The 23475-nt window shown below is 39.1% G+C and overlaps 1 protein-coding gene across 2 annotated transcripts in view; it reads right to left on the bottom strand.

The window, feature by feature from the left end:
* LOC113037346 (exostosin-1) overlaps nt 1-20966 on the bottom strand; it is a 342532-nt gene extending 321566 nt beyond the window's left edge. The window contains exons 1-4 of one of the 2 annotated variants that reach the window (XM_026194326.2): nt 20159-20966; nt 18915-19517; nt 17466-17885; nt 17134-17378 (exon numbers count right to left, since the gene is read on the bottom strand). In XM_026194326.2, the coding sequence (XP_026050111.2) occupies nt 17134-17378; nt 17466-17885; nt 18915-19211 (962 nt within the window). In that variant the 5' untranslated portion in view covers nt 19212-19517; nt 20159-20966. Of the gene's footprint in view, nt 1-17133; nt 17886-18914; nt 19518-20158 lie in introns of both variants that reach the window. The other variant, XM_026194325.2, reaches the window with a different exon arrangement.
* Between the last annotated feature and the right edge of the window lie 2509 nt (nt 20967-23475).

Raw genomic sequence — 23475 nt, 5'->3', positions numbered from 1 at the left:
CATTATCCTGTTGGTGGTAGCCATTAGAAGATTGGGGCATAAAGGGAGGCATATGGTCAGCAACAACATTCAGAACTGATTGGTACTGAGGGCCCAAAGTGTGCCAAGAAACCATTACACCACCACCAGCAGTCTGCACTACAAACCAGTATAAAGGGCATGCTGATAGCAACAAATTCTAGACATGTACAACTGAGAGACAACAAAAATCCAGATTCTATGTGCTGGGACAAATTTTTCCAGAGTTCAACCATGTCTGCTGCTACCAAACATGCTGATATCTGATACAAACTTAACTAAAACTCCAGGCCTTAATATGTAGGATGATTAGCTGATTATTGCAGAAATAATCAAGGTGCATCTATTCGATGTGTAGTAACAGCAAAATCAAACTCCAAAAGATACTCTGGAGCAAAAGCAAGGATGTGCATGTGCCCATGTTCCATGCAAGACAACTCATATTCCTGTTTAGTATCCACGTCTCACTTTGTAATAAATCATAAAGGCTGCTGATATGAATTGTTAATAAAGAGATTTTCATCCAGTTTGCCTGCAGAGTATCCAGTTGCAAAGTATCCAGTCCAATCTTCCCCTCATGTAAGAAATCGGAGCAGTTTTCACTGAGCTGGAGAATCAACAATACAGCAGAAAATGCTTTAGGGAGTCATAATACAAAAAAATACTTGATACTAAATCAACAACAGCTAAAATTGTCCCACAGTATATGGATTTCGGGAAGTAGAAAAGAGAAAAAGATGGACACTTCTGCTGTAATATGTGTGTGTTCAGGGATCTGTGGCTGCAAATGTTTGTGAAACCAAGCAGTAGAGAAAACTGTTCGGCTTTTTGGACCATTTGTTTCCGCTCAGAAAAAACAAATACACAGGGTGACATGCAGCAAATGAAAAATCATACAAGAGCAACACTTTCTTGTTTCCTCTCTGATAAAGTTTCCTCTCTTTCCTGTTGCTGTGCACGTGTGTGTGTTTGAAACGTGATGGATTCACACTGCAATCCATCCTGCCAGGCAGTGGTTCCACTATTTTACCACCTCTCTAATTCCGTCCTCCTGGTCTTTCTCGGTGAGGATGGATGGCAAACATCCTGTTAAGCTCCCACACACCTTTACTTCAACTCAACTGATTGTCACTGCTCACCACACTAATTCACAGAGAGAAAAAGAAGACGAAATAAAGACAGCAAACTTTGGCAAAGAAATCAGAGTTAGGAAGAAAGGTTGAATGGAGATGGCAAAAGAGAAGAGAAAAAAAAAATACTGTGATTGAGTCGAATTGTGTTCCTGGCTCATTTTCTGGGTACATAAGGAAAGAAAGTGATGTGCAGTCGAGTGAGAGGGCTGGCAACATTTCATGCTGCTGCAGAAAATGACATCCTTTCTGCAGACAGACAGCATAGCATCACATATACCCAGACAAAGACATTTTTTCAGCATGTATTGTTACTGTCAAACTGACGTGACGAAGAGTGGGCACTCACCGTTTGTTCGAGAAAAGCGAGACATAAATTGAGTTTTATTCTGGTATAAAGTGTAAAGTTCAAGCATATTTACAGAAAACCCGCATTCAGAAGGTTTACCGTTTTCCAAGTTTACTTTTAAGGAAACTTAGGAGACGCCCTGACAATTCCGAGTGCAGCCATCAAACCGGTCTCCTTAAGAGTTTAAGGTAGAAATTTCTTTACCCAACTACATCCTAAAGAAGAACAAAACTGCCTTGCTCATGAGCAGCTGCAATGTTTATACCATAAAAGTTGTAGCAAGTTGATTCACATTGTGAGTCATAGTACATTAAGGCAAAAGCACAGTTGTTGCTACAGTTGGTTGGAGAATGTGATTTCATTTACGTTAATGGTAGGGGTGCAACGATATTCGTATCGATATTGAACCGTTCGATACAGTGCTTTCGGTTCGGTACGCATATGTATCGAACAATACAACATTTGTAATTTATTTTATCAATTTTCCTTCTGACGATGCTGTCTGTGTTGACCGCTCAGTGAATCTGTGTTCGACTACTCCGCCTAGGCTGCACTGTCGAGCGCAGATCCACTGAGCGCTCAACACAGACAGCATAGTCAGAAGGAAGAGCGCAGGGCAAGCTAGCGAGACAGAAGTTAAGCTCTACTTGCAACAGGCAAATTGAACCTCCCCCACCCTCATTCAGATCTGGCGTTTGGAATTATTTTGGTTTTCATGTGACGTATGACCCTGAAGGTAAGCGAGTCATGGACTAAAGTAAAACAGTATGTTGGATGTGCCATGCAATGCTCAATTACATTGGTGTGAACTAGTGTGTTAGCGCAGTTAGCTCGTTAACGTGTTGGCCGTCTAGCCCCATGCACGGAGCAATCGGCGGTAGCTCGTTAACGGAGATTTGCCGTGTTGTGGCGTTAAGGTCATTTCAACGAGATTAACCTGAAAGCACTAGTGGGAACACGACGAATATGACTGCACATTTACGCCGACATCATCCTAGTGCAAAGACAAGTGGAAGCAGACAAAAAAAAGCAAGCATGCTACTAACTTTAGCCGAGTCATTTAGACAGCTGTTAGCACATGATTCTCCTTATGCTGCTGAGAATATAGCCCAGAAGAAGCGGATAGTATAGCTTTTATTTTGGAAAGAGCCATTTCTCTGTAATAAACTCTCTTTTCCAAAGATGAGTGATTCCTCAATCAGATACAGGGCTTGCAATATCGCTAGCCCGACGTCCTGGGGCTAGCGATTTTTTTCAGTCGGGCTACCAAAATCTATCTCTTCCCTGCCCGTCGGGCTATTGTAGGAAAAATATATGTCAATGCTTTTGCATTCTTTCAGAAATGTAGCTGGGTAATTATGTCATTGGCATCGGTGAGCCACTGTCAATATGTGACATATTGAAGTCGCGTTTGAATTTGCGCTTGTTTTTTTGCTTTCACTTTGCAATCGTGCGAACTGTGTATAGAGAGCGACAGCACTGATTGGTGAGTGATGATAATTTGTGCACCAATTCCTCTGACATCGTCTTATTAATCGTTAGCTTACTATGCAAACATGACAAGTGAAATCTCCCGCAGCTTACACATGTGAGAGGTTGATCGCGCAGAGAATCGCTGAGCTTATGTGAGTGAGCGTGTAAAAGCATTTCAGTTCTGCTGAGCCAAATAAGACAGGTCAGGGTGAAGAAGTGACAGCCAAAGAAAAGCTTACCACAAAACGGAGAAGTTATGACAAATCAGACTATAAGGCAAAAAGAAAGTGCAGCTTTATGGTTTCATGGACAAAAGAATTTCTGTGGCTGCGATATGATGAGCTAAATAACCAGGGCTGCACATAAGTGGTCCGCAGGTGCGCATTCGCTGTCAAAATAAAAAACACGCACAAGGGTTAGGGTTAAATTTAAAAACTGTACTTTTGAGTTAAAATATATATTTATAATTTTAATAAATGACAAATTAAAAATGCATGAACATTTTTTTGTATCGAAAAAATATCGAACCGTGACACCAAAGTATCGAACCGAACCGAACCGTGAATTTTGTGTATCGTTGCACCCCTAGTTAATGGAGTGCATGCTGTCAAGTGTTTTCCAGGCACAAAGGGAAAAGTATGTTATTTTCCACAGTTGTTGTGTTTGAAAGCAATAGATAAATAAATAAAATCAATTTTAAGAATTTATAATAAAAAGTTTAGTAGCATAACATTTTGTTATTTTAATTTATTGTATGTTTCCCGTTTTAAATGATCAAAATATACAGTTATTATATTTTACCATTTTATTCATTTTAAACTATATTATATTAGACAGTATTAAGGCACTTAGTTCTTCACGATTTCACACCTAACTCGTTTGGTCCAGTAAACAATGGGAAATGCAAATAGGTGAAGCAACAAAGCACATGTGAGTTATTTTATGTTCTTTCTTACAGTGAACACTAGTAAATTTGTAAGTTTACTCACTTCCAAAGAAATGAACAGCCTCTTATTTTCATGGTAGTTTCCTAGAAAGAATATTAACCAAAAAATCCAGAAAAACACACACACACACACACACACACACACACACACACACACACACACACACACACACACACACACACACACACACACACACACACACACACACACACACACACACACACACACGCGCGTTATATAATTATTTGCATGTAGCATGTTTGTCAGTAGGTTAGGAAGTGCAGTCACAAGTTTGAGAATCGATGGGAGGCACCGATTCGTCTTCTCTCAACTTTCTTACACTTTACACAATAATGTCTTTTTTACTTTGGAAGGAATTCCAGGAGGTGGAGACATTAATTCTCAAGTCATTCACTTTAGATTTTTTTTTATCCAAGACGAGACATTGAAAAAAAACAGCTAACAGCCATTCAGCATGACAAAGTCTGCCAGGAAAGGTCAGGTGCAAATTTAATGCTGATTGCAGTTTACTTTAAACTTGCAAATTCAGTCAAGAGCTCAGACAAAAACTTAAGTCAATCAATCAGACAAATGTTTAAACTCACACAGTTTGCTGGCTTGTGTTCCTCACAGTGACCATTTGGCCTCTGATACTTTAACTTGTTCTTCCCAATAAGACTGACAGTGGGTCAAGTAAAATAAATGCCAAGGCCCCGTTGCACTAAATGCCAATCTATATTTGGATTTCACACAGCAAGAACTATTAACCTCTATTCATCTTCTGATTGGCTGCAGTAGTGAAGTCAAAGCTGATCAATAGAGTTTCCTTTTACCCTCCAACCAGCCTTGGCAGAAGCCTTCAATGCATTGACAAGTTCAGCTGTTCTTGTCTGCTGGCTGAGAAATCTGCAGCCATTTAATGGCCCCTAGAAACTCTCAAAGAGCCAGTAAAGAATCGTGTCTACACAACTTTTATTAGTCTGAGTTAGGAGGAAATAAGAAGAGGATATTGTTTGTCAAAATGAATTATTTTTCATCTGTATTTACGGTTTGTTATGATTGTTTTTCAGAAGTTCTAATAAGATTTTATATTGATTTCTTATTACTGTATTCATCGGCCAGCTGTGGCCAAAGGAGGTCATTATTTACGCAGCACATTTGCAGCCAATTTCTTTCCCCTATCGGAAGAGAAGAAACGTACAGAAAGAAAAAACACCTGTTTAGAAATAATAAATAAACTACATAAGGTGTCACCAAAAAAGGAAACTGTCAGTTATCCATCAGACTCTGAATACACAAGATGAAATCATTTATTTCACTATATTCTTTCACACGCCTGTTGCCAAAACGTTTCAAAAAGTCCGAATTTATATATTGAACATATCAAAATTCACACAATCCATCAGACAGGCTGGCTGACAGAGGCATTATCAAAAAGATTAGGGACCTTTTCAGTTTATATTTAGTGTGACTTGAAGGTTTTATTTTGACTCTTTGGACACATTTAAGAGAGAAAACAATTGTGGTTTGAGTTAAAATAGACCGTTTAAAGACACCAACCACATTAGAAACTCTTTCAGTCCCATGGCTCGTTGCACGGATGTTGATTACAAGTAATTTAACTGCAAATCAAAATGCAATTTAGTTGAACGGGGATGCGATTTTCAAGAGACAGGGCTCAGATTGTGTTGCTCGGGATCACCAGGTTTCTTTGACTTTATTCTAACAGTTTTAATCTTTTCTGTCATTCTTGTTGGGTAACTGAACCTCATTTTGATAGATATTAAAGATTTCATTAATTACTTAAACTGTTTATTTGGTTCATTTTCATGTACTTTACTGCAGCGACTGTTATTGAAAGAGTTTATTTTCTGAATGTTTGCAAGTGCATCGTTACAAACGGGCCGGTTTAGCCACCTTTTTGTTGCTTTAATTAGGTTTCTAATGTGGTCACACATGAAGTGTCTTAGAAGTCCTTAACTTGTCTCTCTCCTTCACTGAAACTGACAGAGTTTGTTGTTATTCTTCACGGAGCTCTTCATCATGACTTGCATCAAAGATGCACTAAGACAGCAGTAAAACCTTTTCCATGGGTTACTTTAGCTCAGCAGTCGAAGCAGGAAGATGTGAGGAAAAGAGCAAGAGGCAGAGGAGTGAGGAAGAGTACAGATAAGGGGAATAAAGGAGAGAACAGGAGAGGAATGGAAAATGGAGGAGAAGATGAGAAGAATGAGAGGTGAAGAGACAGGATGGTGAGGAGTAAGGAAGATAAGCAGCAACAAGGGAAGAGGGCTTTAGCTTTTGATGTGTTTTAACAGAACAACTCACAACAAGCCCAGCAAGAAATAACTAAAAGAAACGCAGTGACAGCAGGCCACCCACATGACCACCGCTGACATTTCAATTAATACAGTCAGACACTTTTCTCCCATCATACATATTGGATTCTGCAGCTGCCAGAGATTCACAGATGTGACAGCAGCTGTGTTTCCATCTGAATATATTTATGCATACTTGGACGCATCAAATTAAAAACACTGAACAGTGAGAGCCCATTATAATTAATTCATTTAGAATCTTTACTTTCTTTTGATGAAATAATTAGTGATGAAAGCACATTTGGTGAATGATGACAGAGTATCATGCGAATGCTTGGGGTCAAATATTTGTCCATTACGAGCTTTTAGAGATGCTGCTTGTGTGTCTTTATCAGCTTGTCAGGATATGTCATTTCACTTCTTTAGTACATGCAAATTCTGCAGAAAAGGGACATTTTCATGACATGTGATCTCTTCAGCCCTTCACTACTACCTACTCTACAGTACTGTGAAAAAGTCTCGTTTCTCAATATTTTCCCAGCAAATTAGGAAGAACTTACAGCAATTTACTGAAATAAACATGCAAACATGAACGGAAATAAATGCATAGTTGTATACAAGTTTGTTTTTGACCTTAATAAATGCAGAGTTTGTACATTTAAGTTTTAAAGTCAGCAATTTCTATGACCGCCTTTGTTCTTCAACATAGCTCTCTTAGGCAAGGTTTATTGGGAATTCTTTAAGTACTTTTCAGGACTTGTCCTTCAGGCTTCTTGAAGGACATTTAAAGCTCTTCCTCTTCTTTTGCCCCCTTTTCTTCTGTTCTCTGTCGAGATGATCCTTCTCTGCTTCAAATATTATTGAAGTCCTGAAAAATAAAGCTATTGCCAGTCAGACTTTCCAAATGGCATTGCATTGTGGAAAAAATCTGATGGCTTTTCTTCGTTCATAAATTCATCAGTTTTGACAAGATCCCCAAGCTGAAAGCCCCAAACTGTGACAGAGGTTCCACTATGTCTTACAGATTCAATTCAAATCAACTCAATTTATTTAATTTATTTAAATCACAATGTATTTAAATCACAATGGCAGTTGCCTCAAGATACTACATATTGTAAGGTAAAGGTAAAAACTCCTGACCCCCTTGGTTTAAATTTGGATTCATCGCTTCATAAGACCTGCTCCCACTGATTTTCAGTCCAGTTATTGTGTAATTTGGCTTACCACGTAGATATACCTGACACTTCTTTTTTTTGTCGTCCTGTTCCAGTTTCCTGAAATATTTTCAGAACACTGCACACCATAAGAAGACAAGCCAGGTTTTTGTCTAATAGCTGTTTGAGAATCACCTCGTTGGTACAAAAATACTATTTCATGCCTGTCAAACTGTCTTAAAAAAATTAGAACAAACGGTGTTTTTGCAACAGGCTGCCAGTACCACAGTGCGTAAAGACACCATTTAAAAGTGTTCAATTAAATTAAATAAAATTGCTAAATTGTCTCATATGTGTAGAAACAAAACTGGTTTATCCCTCGAGTTAAGTGCCTTCTTTATGCTTGAATGATTTATAGATCTGTGTAAAGTAGATTAACAAACACCTTTCCTCTTAAAATGATTAGGTACATGGACTGGACTGAAAACGTGGAAAAAATTATGTGATGTATTAAAAATACAAGGGTGTTACACCAAACTTGGCCAATCAATTCACATCGGCGCATGCCTGGTTGGTGGTTTAACTTTGCTTTGCTGAATGTTTTGTGAGAGTTCATCCCAAAGCTCTTACATTTCTCCTCCATTCAGGCTACACATTATCAGCACAATAAAAGCTTGATTCAAACAACTTAAGGGGGTCAGAACTAAAAGTGATGCTGCACTTTGGACACTTTGTGACATCTAGACAATAGCCTGTCAGAGTGGCCTGCTCGGACAAATATGGAAATGTGTGGTATAAGCACTATGAGCTTAGAAAAGGAAAAGAGAGGCTAATGGATAGACAACACACTCTTTTCTTTGTGAGACCAACAAATTAATCAGTTGTCAGGTTTTTTTTTAATTTTCCATGTTTTTGTGAATACAAGACAGAGTCGCTCACAGCACTTTGGTCAGTACATCTGTTTGTACAACAACACAGGTCATGAAAAATGTCAAATTATGATTGGACCAACAGGTCTCTCAAGTCTGTTGGCTAAATTTCTTTAATAACACATGACTCTACATTCACTCATAATCTGGTGCAACCATAAAGAAATCCTTCAGTCTTAACATGGCATTACACATTTTATTCTAGATAGTGTAAATAAAATATTTAGTCTGTTAAGTTCAATTCAACAATGTTTTTATGTGTTTTCTACCCTCACTACAAGTGTAGGTGTACAGCTATAAAGCAAGCAGAGGATACCTCCAAAAAAGGTGAAGACCTGAGTTGGCCTATGAAATCTTTACTGAAAGATTTACTGAAGCTGTAAAATGATGCATTCGGTGAAACCTTCAGGAGGGTAATTACAGTTCAATTCCAAAGAGAGACCAAGCATGGTGACAAAAACCTGAATTCACAAGCGTGCAGGCTACTAGCTAAACCAATTACATTGTGCAAAAAGTGGAAAACTTGTATATCCAATTCATTTATGGCACATTTAGCTCAGAGTTGCGTGCCAGCTGCTGTTTCATGTTATTGCCAGTTTAGCACCATGAAACGGGTCTTAACTAGCTTCACACCTTTTCTGTTGTTGCCTCACTTATTATGACTTGATCAATCTTTGCTATTAGCTGAAAATGAAGGATACTGACAGCTTACAACATGCTGGTAAATTTACTGTCTTTATATCCAATTCAAATTCTAATTATACTGTTCTGACCAAATTTATTAGAACACCTGTCATTAAAACAAGAAGAAATATTTTAAAGATCTGTCAAAAAGTTATTTATAACTAGAATTTATATTGGTATTTAACAGAAAAAACCTAATTAGCATCAATTTTTATACACAAATTTAAGACAACAGTCTGGACGTCTATGAGATGTCAAATAATTAAGCATAATATTCAGGCAAATAACATTTTTCTGTTTAGGACTAGCAAATAATTCTAAATTGGCATCTTAATTTTAAAAAAAAGAATTTTTTTAATAAAAACTGTAAATCTGTAAATTTGTGCATAACAACAATCAGATTTTTATTTTAGCAATAAAAACACAATTTTGATAAAATAACTTATTGGTGGATTAAACATTATGGAAACATTAATCATTTAGGGCAGCTGTGGCATAAACCTTGACCTGAGTGGTTTATGAGTCTAATAAATTTGTTAAGCACTGTAAATACACTCTCCTATAAATAATCGCTTCATTTACAGCAAAGATGGAATATTTTTTGTGTGTGTGTGTATAAAAATGCATCCGTTGGCATTTAAAGGCCATCGATAACTGAACTGCCACAGAAAGCTGAGATGGGGCCAGAAAGAAAAACGGAGCTTATCCTTGTCAGTGTGTTGTCAGTCTAAAATGCATTGACAGCACATACTGTGATTTAAAACAGATCCTGGTTAGTTATACAAAAACACAATTGCTGGCAAGTTATTCAAATATTTAAAATTGCAGAAGTAAATGATAAAGAAAAAACTATTCAGGTAGGGGGAAAAACAATTAACTTAATTTAGAAGAAAAAAAGTTTTATTGGCCTCATTTTTTATATTTTCTTGTAAAAATAACTAATTCCTTTAGAGAAACATGGGATCCCACAGTTTCAGCACTTTTAATTAATGAGAAAATAAAACGTAACTGGCAGTTTAACACTTCAGCATATACTGTGTATTTTTTTGTGTGCTCCAGCCTGGCATTCCTCTCGGCCGGTGCAATCCTCATATTCAACAAATCATACAGAAATGCCAGCCCACAGTCCCTCCCCCGAACTCAACATTTTCCAATTCTCATCCATTCTTCACTGTGTTAATCTGCACAGATGATAAATTTGTGGTTGCAGTAGGCCAATTCTCACCAAACACACACACACTTACACACACACACAACCTGTTTAATGTGCAGCTTGGCCACTGATTTAGCTAGGTGTATTTAAGAGTTTAAAAATATGTTGTCACAATATCAGATTTCTTCATTCAAAGATAAAAATGATGGAGTAGACAGAAGCAGAGGAAATGTGATAATTCTGTTCATAAACTGAAACTCAGACTTGAAGAAATTCAACAAACTGAATCTGTACGTGATATTTTTGACAGTAAGTTAACCATTTATGATTTTTTTTAAGCTTGTGTGAGATTACTAGACAGTTAAAACATGTGCACGTTGCATAGTTTGCAGTGTTGTGATAAAATTTGGAATAATGGACTAATGTAGCCTGATGGAGAGAGCCTATGCTGTCCTTGTTCACTGAAAGGTTAAAGTATCACTTATCAATTTGAATTAAAGATAAAATATTCCCAAGTGTCTCTTAGCAAGTTCCACTTTCATGCTATAGGTAGACATAGGGAAAAAAAACAAAAACAAAAAAAAACACCCATGCTAGCACGGTAGATTTAACAGTTAAATGTGCAAGAGCAGTAAACCAGCATTTGAACAGGTCATGTGATAACTTAGTCTGTCCTCAATGAAAACAAGCCCACTGGAGCTCACAATACAATCAATTTTGGAGTTACTTTTAAGGTGAGTCATTCTTTCTTTTTTCAGCACTACGCTGGATTTCAAGGTTTCCCAAACTGCCAATTTCAACTTTTACCACCGCCAATCGAGACAAAACAAGAGAGGAGGTTATGAGCAGGAAGAAAAAAAATGAAACAACATATTTATGGCTTGAACAGGACACCTCGCATCACATCTGGCTAGCCTCCACACTACTCTTTCTTTCCTTTCCTGTTTTGATCCTGTAAGCTATCATCAAAGATGTGACAGTGATCTGGATTAAACATTTAATCTGCTTTTCTGTAAATTAAGCCTGAGCCTATGATATCAAATTGTCTTTGGGGAGACTCTTCTGTATAGCAAAGCTCTAATTGGTTCAGCTGGCTGTTATCTATGTACAGTAAAACAGCGTGAGTTCAATTTGGTGCCTCTCAGAGGGAGGTGAGATTTCTATCTATCCCCTTCATTCACAGCTTAATTCAATTGGAGGGCAATTATCGACCGCCCCAAGGCTTCAAGATCCTCATTGGTTTCTGTTCCCATCAGGGAGTCTCGCAGTGTAGGATCCCCCCTGACTGCACTGGGTGATGTCTGTATCGATGTGCTGTGTGTAAGACACCAGAGGAAGCAGCAGCAAACAGGCAGGAAGGCGCTCTCAGTCACAACCTCGAGAATCAAAAGATTCTTAAGCTGGATTCATCTGACTTGTTTAACAGCATGAAGCTTTAAACAGCAAACTTTTATCCTTTTGGAATAAGAATCATCAAACTTACCACATGACAGATTTTGCCACAGACACCCACAAAATAAAAACAAGCTCAAAAATTCATTAAACAAAAATCTTAATATCAACAAAACCAACTAGCCTACAGTTAATTATTTCGTTCCCATTTTGTTTTCTTCAGTGAGCCAGAAATCGGAGCCATGTTTTTAGTTAACATGATCTGGAATGGCACCTGTAACAATGAAAAGTGATTAAATTTGGCCCATTTACCCTCTGACTTCATGTTTTTGTGCATCCCTGGACTAGTTTCAGCACTGCTGCTGTTGACTCATTGCTCAAGACCGCAAACAACCACAAACATAAACATCTGTGTCAAACTGACCTGCCTTATCAATTTAGTCCTCTGGGTCAGACTGTCGCTAAATGCAGAGTTCGACATCCTCTCAAAAATAAAACTGAGCAAAAACATTGAAGTGGCACTGGTGATTTACTTTTTGGACAAAATATTCTTAATGCAAACTTTGCACACCTTAGGTCTGACTCGCACAGGCACAGAGACCTGCTGCAAACCCCATGGAAACCTATGGTTCCAAGGGACAAATGTTGGCGGGTACTTTGAGAAGAATTTGGAAATAAAACCAAATTCTAAACCTGCATATCGATTGCAATAGAAGGTCCCAGCTTCTGTAAAAATCTGCTAGTTAACTATGAAAATTTAAAAAGTGTGATGCAAATTACAAACTAAGAGCTCTTTTTTTTTTTCCTTTACTTTTTTGGAGTTTCACAAGTGATTCGTAAGTAGTCCTGCAGTTTGTATTAATGAGACAGTACAGGACAGCAAGCCCTCACCAACGAGTCAGGCAATTCACATTTTTACCAAGGAACCAGTAGTTACCACCGGTCCAGAAGTCCAAAAGACGACCACATTGAAGGGTGGATTTGCCAAATTTTAGTCAGACATATTTATTCTTATGGGTGTAGTCCTAAACTCTTTGATCACACCTTGCATTTTTGAATATTTTGGCTAACTGGATCCATTTAAAAAGAGAACCGTGTGAATATGGTCATTTATACAAGAGAAATGGTGTTATTAACACAAAATCTAATGTTCACATTAGGGCTGTGCGATATGACCAAAATCTCATATCCCGATATCAAGACATCTATCGTCCGATAACGATATAAATCACAAAAATGTAACATTTTCTGTAAATTCTGTGAATCTCGGGCAGCTCGACTTGCGTGAAGTGTTTCCAGCTGCGCGTCGTGTACCTGGAGTCGAGTGTTTTAACCAATGCATGAAACTATACATTTTTAGACGTAAGTCGTAACGGCCGCCGTTTTCTTTGTGAGTATTTATTACACAAAAAAAAAAACCTGTTCTAATGTTTGAGTCTAAGGTTTATTTTTTAGCACCTGACGGCTCTTTTTTGCTTCTCATCCGTAAATACTTTGCATTTTTCACGTGATTCAGTTTATTTTGAAAAGTCTCAACAGGATCTTGAGCTTTATTGTGAAAGGTTTATGTGGAAAATAAACGAGTGGACACGCGGTGGTTTTACCGTCGCTGTTGCTAACGACAACGCATAAAAACAAGCGCTTGTCTGTCTGTAGTGTGATTATATTAAATATAAGAGAAAGAGAGAACTTTAAGAAATTAATATAGCCACTACAGTGACCATCAAAATAATGAAAAAATATTGCTGTAAACAGTTTATTTTGCGACACCACGAAACAAACGATAGCGTAACATGAAACGATAGATGTTTTTATATCGTCATCCGATATATATCGTTATATCGAACAGCCCTAGTTCACAACCTTGCATTCAGATCTCAGTCTACAAAAAGTATGGACACATTTCTTTACTAAAGTTTGAGTTTCTCCAGCTTTAAATAAAAATGGAAGTATTTAGAATTTTTGCATGATCAAAATAATTATCAGTTCTGTAATATTTGCTGGATTAAGCCAATTTAGGTTACGTAACACACCTTTATTCAAACCCTTTGTTTGTTGTATTTAAGTCTGTGCTCCATATGTTTTTCACTAATGAGACAAAAGTCTCTAAATGCGTTGTTGTCAATTATTAGTCCAAGTGCTCAGTCTGGATAGTCTTAAATAATTTCTGCACAGAAAAAAAACAAAAAACAACAGTGGCTAAACAGACTGTACAAGCTGCATACTTGTAGTTTTCCCACAGCGTGCTAGAATTTACCATCAACCATCAATTTCTTAAACAGCAAAGCACACATGAAGCAGAGCTCTACATACCATCTCATGTGTCTCATCTGACAAAGTAAGTTCCCCTTCACACTTAATCACTTTTATTATTAGTAAGACAGACACCAAGCTTTAAAGTTCCTTAAAATGTCTTGTTAAGTCAAATTACGAGAAAGAAGAACAAAAGAGCACCTTAGAGCAGAACATTTGGTATTTAATAACAGCCTGATATCACACCGAGACTGAGAAAATGATTAATGTACTATTTAATTAGTGAGGCAGGCTTATAAGCACTTTGTGTTCAGGAGCATATGGATTATTGCCTTTTGTGCTTTATTCAGCATTGAGTACATGGTGGATTTCTTTTCGAGTACCTTTAACATACATTATGTTGGTTTTTTTTTCTTCCCTAAAAGCTGCTCATAAAGCCACTAGTTTTACCAGCCAGCTTCATTAAATCAACACATTTTCATGAACAAGTTCAAGTTAAATAAAAGTCTTAATGTACTCTTGTATTGTATTGTCTAGATTCGTCTGAAGCAACAATCCTCCTACCACACAACACACCTACAGGAAAATGTTCCAATACATAATAAATGAAGTGACTATTAAAGACAAACGGGGCTTTCAGCGAACACAGTGGTCACGTATACCATTTCCAATTTGTTATTCTTATTTTCTGAGATAGTTTTATATTTTGTCTGCATTCTAGAGACATGTGCTCTCAGCATGCCGTCAGCTGCTGATAAAGTATTGGTACCGGCCTGTGAAGCAACAAGAAATGCGATCCTGTACCACTGATTACAGTCATTGCACCTTCAGAAACACACCACAGTCCATTAGCAGTGGGACACTGACAGATTTTTCTTTTGCTGTGCTGGCTTTGTACTGCAGCACATTCGATTTGAAATGAAAGAGAAACCGAGGGGTTCATCTATTGACTTTTCATATACAACCTCCAACTTCAGATAGTGAAATGTTTCCAGTAAATAAAAATATACCAAGCGATGTCAACAGTGAATGTTTTAGAGGATTTTTATGCTGGATCAGAGGACCACACACACACTCCATGGAGAAAAGGACTGAGCCACCTAAACATTACATCTGCAGGAGCTGCTCAGCAATAGAAACTCATGACATGAAGGTCCCAGCTTTTTTATTATATGTTATATATGTTAATGGCAGTTAATCTGCAGCTTATTCTATTGCAGTACCTTGCTTGTATTCAGTGAGCTCTTTCGACTCACTCTTTCACAAATGTTTGTGAAAGCAGACTGCATGGAGAGATGCTTGATTTTATATATCTGTAGCAACGGGATTAAGAACACCTGAGTTCAGAGATTAAGAGGTGTGGCCTTATAATTTTGCCCAATATAATATATATAGGTTCATTGGTGGTGACAAAGACGCATCAAATTATTGCCCTCTTTCTCCATTTGTGTTTTAGCATCTTTCACCGTGTTGTTTGGATTTTAAACAGCAAACAGCTTAACAGGTTTGCTACAGAAGATGTCCATTTTCCAGCAAAGTCAGTAGTCACCTTTGTAGCATTAAACTCCAATTAGATGTTTGAAAGTAGCTCCTGAACATAGGAGAGCATGTAGCTGCTAAAGACACTTATTATTTTGAGAGTCCCAGCAAATTTATACTTAAATGTATGCCGTTGATACGTTGTAACAGCAAACCCCTCTAAATTAACCCGTGTTACAACCTGTCTGGAAATGTAACTTGTGATTGGCCTGTTCAATACCTCTGATTGCTCCTGTGCATTTCCCGATAATGTTTTGGTGTCGTTTTGGAAGATCAGTGAGAAAACAACAATCATTGCTTCAATGTAAGGACTCACTGATGTCAGCATTTTATTCGTTTCCATCTTAGCTGGGACTGCATAAAAAGCACCAAGAGACAATCACAAGTTAATTAACACATAAAACACCATGCATGAATGCTGGCAAGCGTGTCAGCCACTTACGTCGATTACAGAGTAGGCTCTGCGAACACTCACAACAGAAGTCGAAATCAGCCGTTGGGCCACAGTGAAACCACATCTAAAAACAATTCAGTTGTTAGACTTCTCGCTGTGACTGTGAAACTTGTTTCTGTTCTCACTAAGTGGCCAAAACATATCAGTAATGTATTGATGATCTTACAAGCGAAGTATTAGCAGATTTCCCAGAAGTGGATTCAAAGTAGTCCTAATGAAGGCCACTGAATAAAGTTTATAGTCTGCAAGAAACCCCCGAATTCACTATGAGTGAAATCAGATTTTCAGACCAAGTTTCAACATTAAACCCATTACAACCTTAACTGTATGTGAGGGACCATTGGAACATTTTATTTAAGAAAAGAAAAAGTCCAAACTACTGTTCTTGATTGAACAATGTCTCAGATGCAATATTTGCTGACTCCTCTGTATGCAGATTCTTACTGTAAAATTTAAGCTGCTGTTTGACAGCACTGAGCTTTCCTTCGGACCTCGACAATTTCTAAACCTAAAATATGCAACAGATGACTCGGACTAACAAAGTGAGACGAGTCAAGAATGGTGCGTCTGTTTCACTCTAAGTGCAATGGAGTCTCTTCTTTCAGCTGTCAGCTCAAGCTAAAACTTTCAAAAGGTGAACTTCTCGGCTCAGATCGCTTTTCTCTCGACCAACTGCTGAGCTGACAAAAACTTTCCATCTTTCAGCCGATGCTTCTCTGCTCTCCTGCTCCTCTCTCTCTCCTTCACACACGCACATTACACAAACCTGCACAAATACCCTCACTTTTCTGTACCATTTTGTCTCATGAGCACAGCGACACTGAAGCTCAACTCCCATGGCAATTGTGAAGTATGTGCATGAAAGCATCCAACCTGTTTAATTCAAATAAAGAAGAAGTGCTTCAGGCACAGCAGCCCCCAATGCTCAACATTGTGAAGAAGGAGAGTTTGCAGCCAGAAAACCAAATTTGTAAAGATTGACAGTACTAACATGCAAACTCCAACACAACAAGCACTTGTGAGGAGTTGTAATGATCCACAAACTCGCTGCATTTGAAATAACCAGCAGCAAGAAGCAGCTGATAATGAGATAGCATCACAACTTACTTCTTCTAAAGTGTGTGCTAGCTGATCTGTTTCAAAACACAATAAGCACTGCATTAACAGATGAAAATATCCAAGTCTGCAAGGACATTACAGTTTAAAGGTGAGAACCTCTTTGCATGGAATGCTAATGCACGGAGCACGAAAAGCATTCAGACCAAGAAATCGACTTTTAAAGATTTCAAAGCCACTTAAAACTACAAAAAGGTGAAAGAAACATCACAAATCAATCTTACTTTGAGTAGTCTTCATTATCTCTGTCACAGCGTGAGTCCTTATGTTTCTCCCAGTCTTTGCCATGTTTACATGTCGTCAGCAGAATAATATCTTCCCCATTGTGGATGTGATACAAAGCATTCCTGGTCTCCGAACCTATACCAGTTAAGTACCTTTTCCCTTTGAAAACCAGCTGGTACTTCCTGGAAGGTGGTGCATCGTTAAGTGTCAGATAACCTATGCCCCCTCCTTTTAGCGGATGATCCTTTGAGAATAGAGGGATGGAAATATCATAGTTAGGTCGGAAGTTGACAACATCTGCACTGGCCTTGGCCAGCATGGCCTGTCCCACCTCAAAGCCCAAATCCTCAGTGTAGTCCGGCCAAGTCCCAGAGTAAAGGTTGAATATGAGGTGATTCCTGCCATCGTTCCACGTGGGTAGGTTCTGGATACGCGATCTAATGTTTTGGACGTACTGCACTGAGAGCTGGTCCCTGTCCAATGTGTCCACAGCTAAAATAAAGAGACAGGCCCTCAAAGGGTCTGTGGTGTGGAACCGGGACTCTTCAATGGAGGTCAAGATCTTCTTGTAGGTCTCTGAGATCTCGCTGCCTCTCTGTTGAGGGTAGATGTAAACCTTGAATCCCGACTGGCAGCGAGCAAAGTCAAAGCAGGTTTCCATGCGGCAGCGCTTGTTCTTGTAGATGTTGTCACGGATCGCCCGTCGTTCACGAGGGGAGGTGTGCTGATGATGGAGCTGAGGGGTGTCCTCCTGTATCCACAGAAACAAATGTATCTATTAACATCACACCAATGTTTGTGCAGTACAGTCAACTCTCCATTAAAACAAATTCCAAAAAAACCCCAGAAACGAATAAATAGTTTGCACTCAAAACTGCATCTCTGACCTAATGGGATTTCTAGATAGTGACGCTTTTAAAAGTTGTCTCCTGCTGAAAACTGCTTTTGAAAATTCATGGCTGGAAACTGCTCCCTCATCATTACTGACTGGCCTGTTGCATTACTTGCAATCCTGAATTCTTCAGCTGGTAATTTGTGCTTGATTTCCCCAAAGCAATGGTGCTTAGCCATCTATGCTTGTAATCCCTTAAAGCAAACTAATGTCTATGCACAAGAACTTGCATATCTGCTTAGACAGCAGTATGTGAAAAGAAACAAAGTAAAGCAGTGTAGTTGGATATGCAGAAAAGCCACAACGTGACACGCTGCATTGATGCCATGAATTGGTACTCACTTTGCAATATCCACAGCATTTTCCCCTTAATTCTGAATATCGCTGTAACTTCCTTGAATTTAAAATTCTTTTTAAAGTGTTTTTGCCTTCCTAAAAGTTTCCTCTCTCTTCACTTCTTTCTATAACACCTACCACCGCCAACGCTTAACACTAGGCTATTTTCAGCATGAATGCCTGGTAAGAGCTCAGCCAAACAGAGATGTTTCGTTTGCAGATATTTTGATTTGAATGAAAGAATCTTTTTTCACTGGTAGAGAAAATACTAAAAAAACAACAACAACATCATAGTGTTATCATCATCATCATTACATAATTCCCCATAGAGATCAATAAAGTATTGTGATTCTGATCTTGTGACCCCCCCCTTACAGCTTACAATCACAAAAGCTTTGAAACCATCCTCCTTAACTCAGTTTTACTGTTCTGTCCTGTTGTTGGACTTTCATTTTGATCACTAAACGCTTATAAATTGGACTTTTTCACTTCTTTTTGTTTTTACTTAAAGAGCTTTCATTGTTTCTTTTCTTATAAATCATTCCAGTCTACCTCCTGCTCTCCTCCCTCCAAATACGGCTCCAGCAGCTTGGTCGACTCCGGCCAGTGTCTGGGTGGTCTGGATGGATTTCTCTGGGGCAATGGCTGGGGCTGGTAGTACACTTCCTTACTTTGGCGGTAGTACTGGTATTCTTGTTGGTGGTACTGATGATACAGGGGGTACTGGGGAAACTGATGATACTGGTATGGCTGCTGTTGGAACTCCCCAATTTGCAGACCCCACAGATATATGAGGAAGAGAAGACCGGCCCCCACAGACACAAGCAGGTACCTCTTCTTGGCCTGCATGTGTGCTGTAGGGGGAGGAAAAGGAGGAGGTGGTGGGTCTGGGGAGGGAAGAGAGGAGAATAGGGTGGAGGTTCACAATAAAACGAGGTGGGCAGCAGGTGTGAGAATAGTGATGGAGCTGAAAACGGATCAACTTAGAGATTAAAATAAAACAAGTATTAATAAAAGGGAGTAAAAGCGTTGACAAAAGGATGCCAAAAGAAAGCAGGGAAACGGGAACGAGGAAATGACGAGGAGAGGGGTTGCAGGGAGGTAGATGCAGGTCGGCTCTCTACCCACAACTCGGCATTTTGGGTTTTGGCGTCACTAAAAGAAAACATAAATAGAAAATTATCAATGAAATAAGATATCGGAGTTTCTGAGACAAACATTTTTTTAAATAAATAATTGATACAATATTGCACGGAAAAAATCAGAATAACAGCGTAGAAGCTCTGTGAAAAATGTTAAACCATATCTGAGCACCTTTACTCAACACAATACATGTCATAAATACACAAAAATGTGCCTAAAGACACGGCATTAAAATAATAAAAGCCCAAGCTGATTTGTACACGTTAATTTTGTTTTGATATTTAACTTTTTCAAAAAGTTTTTGTTTTTGCTAAATGTGACATGGACGGCTCAGTAGCGCTTCTGACTTTCTTAAATAGTATGCAGAGCCCGGTGTTCGCTTAAAAACTGAATTGCCTGATAACGGTGGCTGTTTCGACATCATCGTCACAGCGCAGGGTGTCTCGTTAGGGGCGAAAGAGTGTCGCTTGATGACAGGTTCGCCACTAAAATGCAGCATTTCTGAAGGGAGTTTGCAGCGAGCTACGCGTTCAACACATGGGCTGTTTTTGCCAGGAAAACCACCTCTATTATTAACTCTTTAGGAATTTCCACCTTACAAATTATATTTCATAACTCTTTAGTAAGCGTAATTCCTAATTGAATCCTCTCACCTGTTTGTATAGAACACCTGTGGTTCCAGGAAGTGTCCGCTGCTCTCCCCTCCAGCTCGTGGAGGAATATCCACTTCGGAAACACATTCTTCATGAACCCTCGAACTGTAAATCCATTAGCAAATGACACGCTATGTTGAAACCACGTGCGGAAGGAAATTCACAGAGCTCACAGAGATCCACTGTGCGCTGCCTTCATGTTCCGCCGCGTCCCAGTCACAAACTTTCCGCGAGACAGGACCACAGTCCCGGCGGAAAACACAACACAGCGAGCTGTGAACGCGATAGGTTCCCACAGTGAGAATTCAAATGCACACTCATCTGCCAGAAGAGCCGCGATCACAGCGACAGCATCCATCCAGAATTAAGTCGGTTAAACAAGGCGCGTGCATCTCCAATCAGCATAAGCCATGCCCCCCTCTCTCAGAAACCCACAGCAAGAGAAGACCCAAACTTTGAAATTGAAATCCACATCCCCCCCTCTGTGCGCTGCCGCTCACAGTCAGAAATGAGCAGAAATCATCATCATCCCAGGTAAGTTAAGGAGACGCCGGCGCACCTGATCTGGAGAGATGCGTATCAATAAAATCCTTTCAGGAGCGTCTTCGACCGGCGGGAGCGTTTCTCTATGGAGTAAAGCAAATGGATCAAATAAGCATCACAAGAGAACACTGATGTTCTTCTGGGCTATCAAAACGAGAATACGGGGTTCCAGTAGCATTTCCATCCTCACGTTTCCATCCTGAAATCCTCAACTGGATCCGAGCTGCTGCACCGTACAGCATCCAGCAGCAGCAGCAGCGCTGATAAGCCAGACAGTAGCAGGCTGGCAGACTTGGGGGGGGATCGGAGTATGCACGGGGAGTCTGTTTGCTCCGATAAGGTGCAGGAGCCCGCCATAATTCAGGATCTCCCAGTTTGCATTTGTAAATGTGTTTGTATCTGGTTAATGGAGCGTGCAACAAAAACACAAGACGTCCCAAGAAATTACTGAAATCACAGATCACGGGGAAGTCCCAGAGGTGCACTCACAGGTCCTCTGGGTCATTCCTGCTTTCATTTTACAAATCAAACTCCATTCAGAAAACTGCAAATGTTGGACTTTAAAAAGTTGTAAAACACGACTTGTTGCAATAGTACAGTTTAACCATGTGGGATGCATGTCTTTTACATCTTGTAGCTGTTTCAGCCAACGTCACTGAGTTCTGTTTAGCGCTCATTTATTATATTTTGACGACACGCTGAAATTGCAGGCAGTAATTTGAGGAGTCTGTGCGAGTTTACGCTATACCTGTGCATCTTAAGGTTAAGATGGCGTATAAAAATCGCGCAGGGATTAGTTACGTCTCGGTGTTTTGCAAACATGAGAACTTTTAATTAACTCGTGGAATCGCTCAGTGAGTCCAATATTGGGCCCAATTATTCAACTTTGACCATCTGGTCCACTAATCTATGTGTCTGGCGCTTAATTCATGTAGCTGCTTAAATTTGTATTGATGCAACTGATGGAATAAAATTAATTTGCAAAGGATCTAAATAGATGTCATTATCTCATAAATTAGGGTTATACAGATGTTGTGAAGCCGCAACGCCACAAATGGTTGGTGCAGCAAACAGCGCCATCTTGTGGCAATTTATTTCAGCCTACATTTTTAAAAGCAGCTCCAGGTCTGTGTTATTCATATAAATCTGGCAAAAATGTAGAACTTTGTAATGATAAAAACCAAATAACTGGATCTTCTCGGGACCAAACAGTACTGGAAGGCAAGTGAGCTTTTTACAGTGAGGCATGTCAAACAGGTTTTTCAAAATAACAGCTCAAACTATTGCCGTTTTGGAACATAAATGGACCGTGTTGAAAGGAGCATCCACGCTGCAGAGGCTCTGCATACCGATTTTCAAAGCTGTGCCAGACTCCTTCAGGCAGGAAGAGGCACATGTCTGACAAATAATTTAGCTATAACTGCATATGGCACTTTAATATTAATCCACACTCCCTCTGATGCTGAGCGGTGATAGAGACATTTATGTAGAAGTCGTGGAAGAACAGAGAGAGCATAATGCAGTAAACATCTCTCTCTTGCATCTTCTGCTGTGCATGCTGCAATATGCATCAGGTATTCAGACTTTTACTTTTCATTTCTTTGGTAAATTTATATTTCTTAGCTCTTACATTCTCTTAAAGTGCTCAAAGTTTAGTGGTCAGAGTGGTTTGCGGATTTTACTCTTAGATTTGATCAGTTCTCCCCCCCTTCTTCATGTACCGCATTAATTGAAGTGTATAGAAAAATTCAGATGAGCCCCTTTTTTCTCTCAACAGCCTCTAAAGCCGTCACTAAACACCTTGTCATTGATGCACCTTTATGGGATTTTCCTGCTCTGTGGACCCTTGCCATGACTTGTGAGCTGTATGAATCCTGGATCTCAAATGTGCAGAGAATGGGCAACCCTTTCAGGTGGTAACTTATTTGAGAACTTGAAAAATAATACGAAAGAATTTCTAACCTCTAATCTGCAAACTGTTAATCTTTGGATGTTCGTGTAAAACACCGCCAGATGCACCAGCCTCTTTCTGAATGACAGAGTTTGCCTCTAATTTATTGGAAATGCGATAACTCTGAAGCATTCGCTGGTGCTGATGGCTTCACGGTCCATTAGGGGATGATAAATTTGAAGAGGTCCTGCTGGTGTTCGCAGAGAGAGCCAAATTTGATTTCTTTCCAGTCTCAGTCCATCGCTTCACTTCCTTCACTTCTTCATTTTTAGTATTAATCCTGGGATGGTTCAGCTGTACTGAAGTCTCTTTACTCACCTGTGCCAACAGTTGGAGAAGAGACTGTGATCCAGCTTTTGAATAAATCTGTTTTGAAGCTTCTCTTTGGCTACCACGCACACAGCATGTCTTCACTAAATATTCAGTTTTTGCACAGTTTTGATGAAGTAAATCTGACTTTTTCTGTCTGTATTTGTATTTTGGTTCATGTGTTTCATGTGGATTTTCTCACACATATACAGAGGCTTTGTTCTTATTGTATTGTATTATCATATATACACACTATATTGCCAGTAAGTATTCACTTGTCTGACTTCTCATGCGTATAAATTTGAGTGATGTCTCTCTCTTGATCCATAGGTTTTAAGATTGTTATTCCAACCTTTGCAACTATATTAGCTTCAACTCTTCTGCGAAGGCTTTCCACAAAGTTTAGGAGAATGTTTATGGGAATTTCTGAACATTGTTCCAGAAGTACTTTGGTGAGGTGAGACACTGATATTGGTTGAGGTCTGGTGTGCAGTCTCCATTCTAATTCATCCAA

Source organism: Astatotilapia calliptera, chromosome 15, assembly GCF_964374335.1.
Source record: "Astatotilapia calliptera chromosome 15, fAstCal68.1, whole genome shotgun sequence".
In the NCBI taxonomy this organism is placed as follows: Eukaryota; Metazoa; Chordata; class Actinopteri; order Cichliformes; family Cichlidae; genus Astatotilapia; species Astatotilapia calliptera.
Note: the sequence above shows the minus strand (reverse complement) of the source record. Positions and strands in the feature narration are given on the sequence as shown.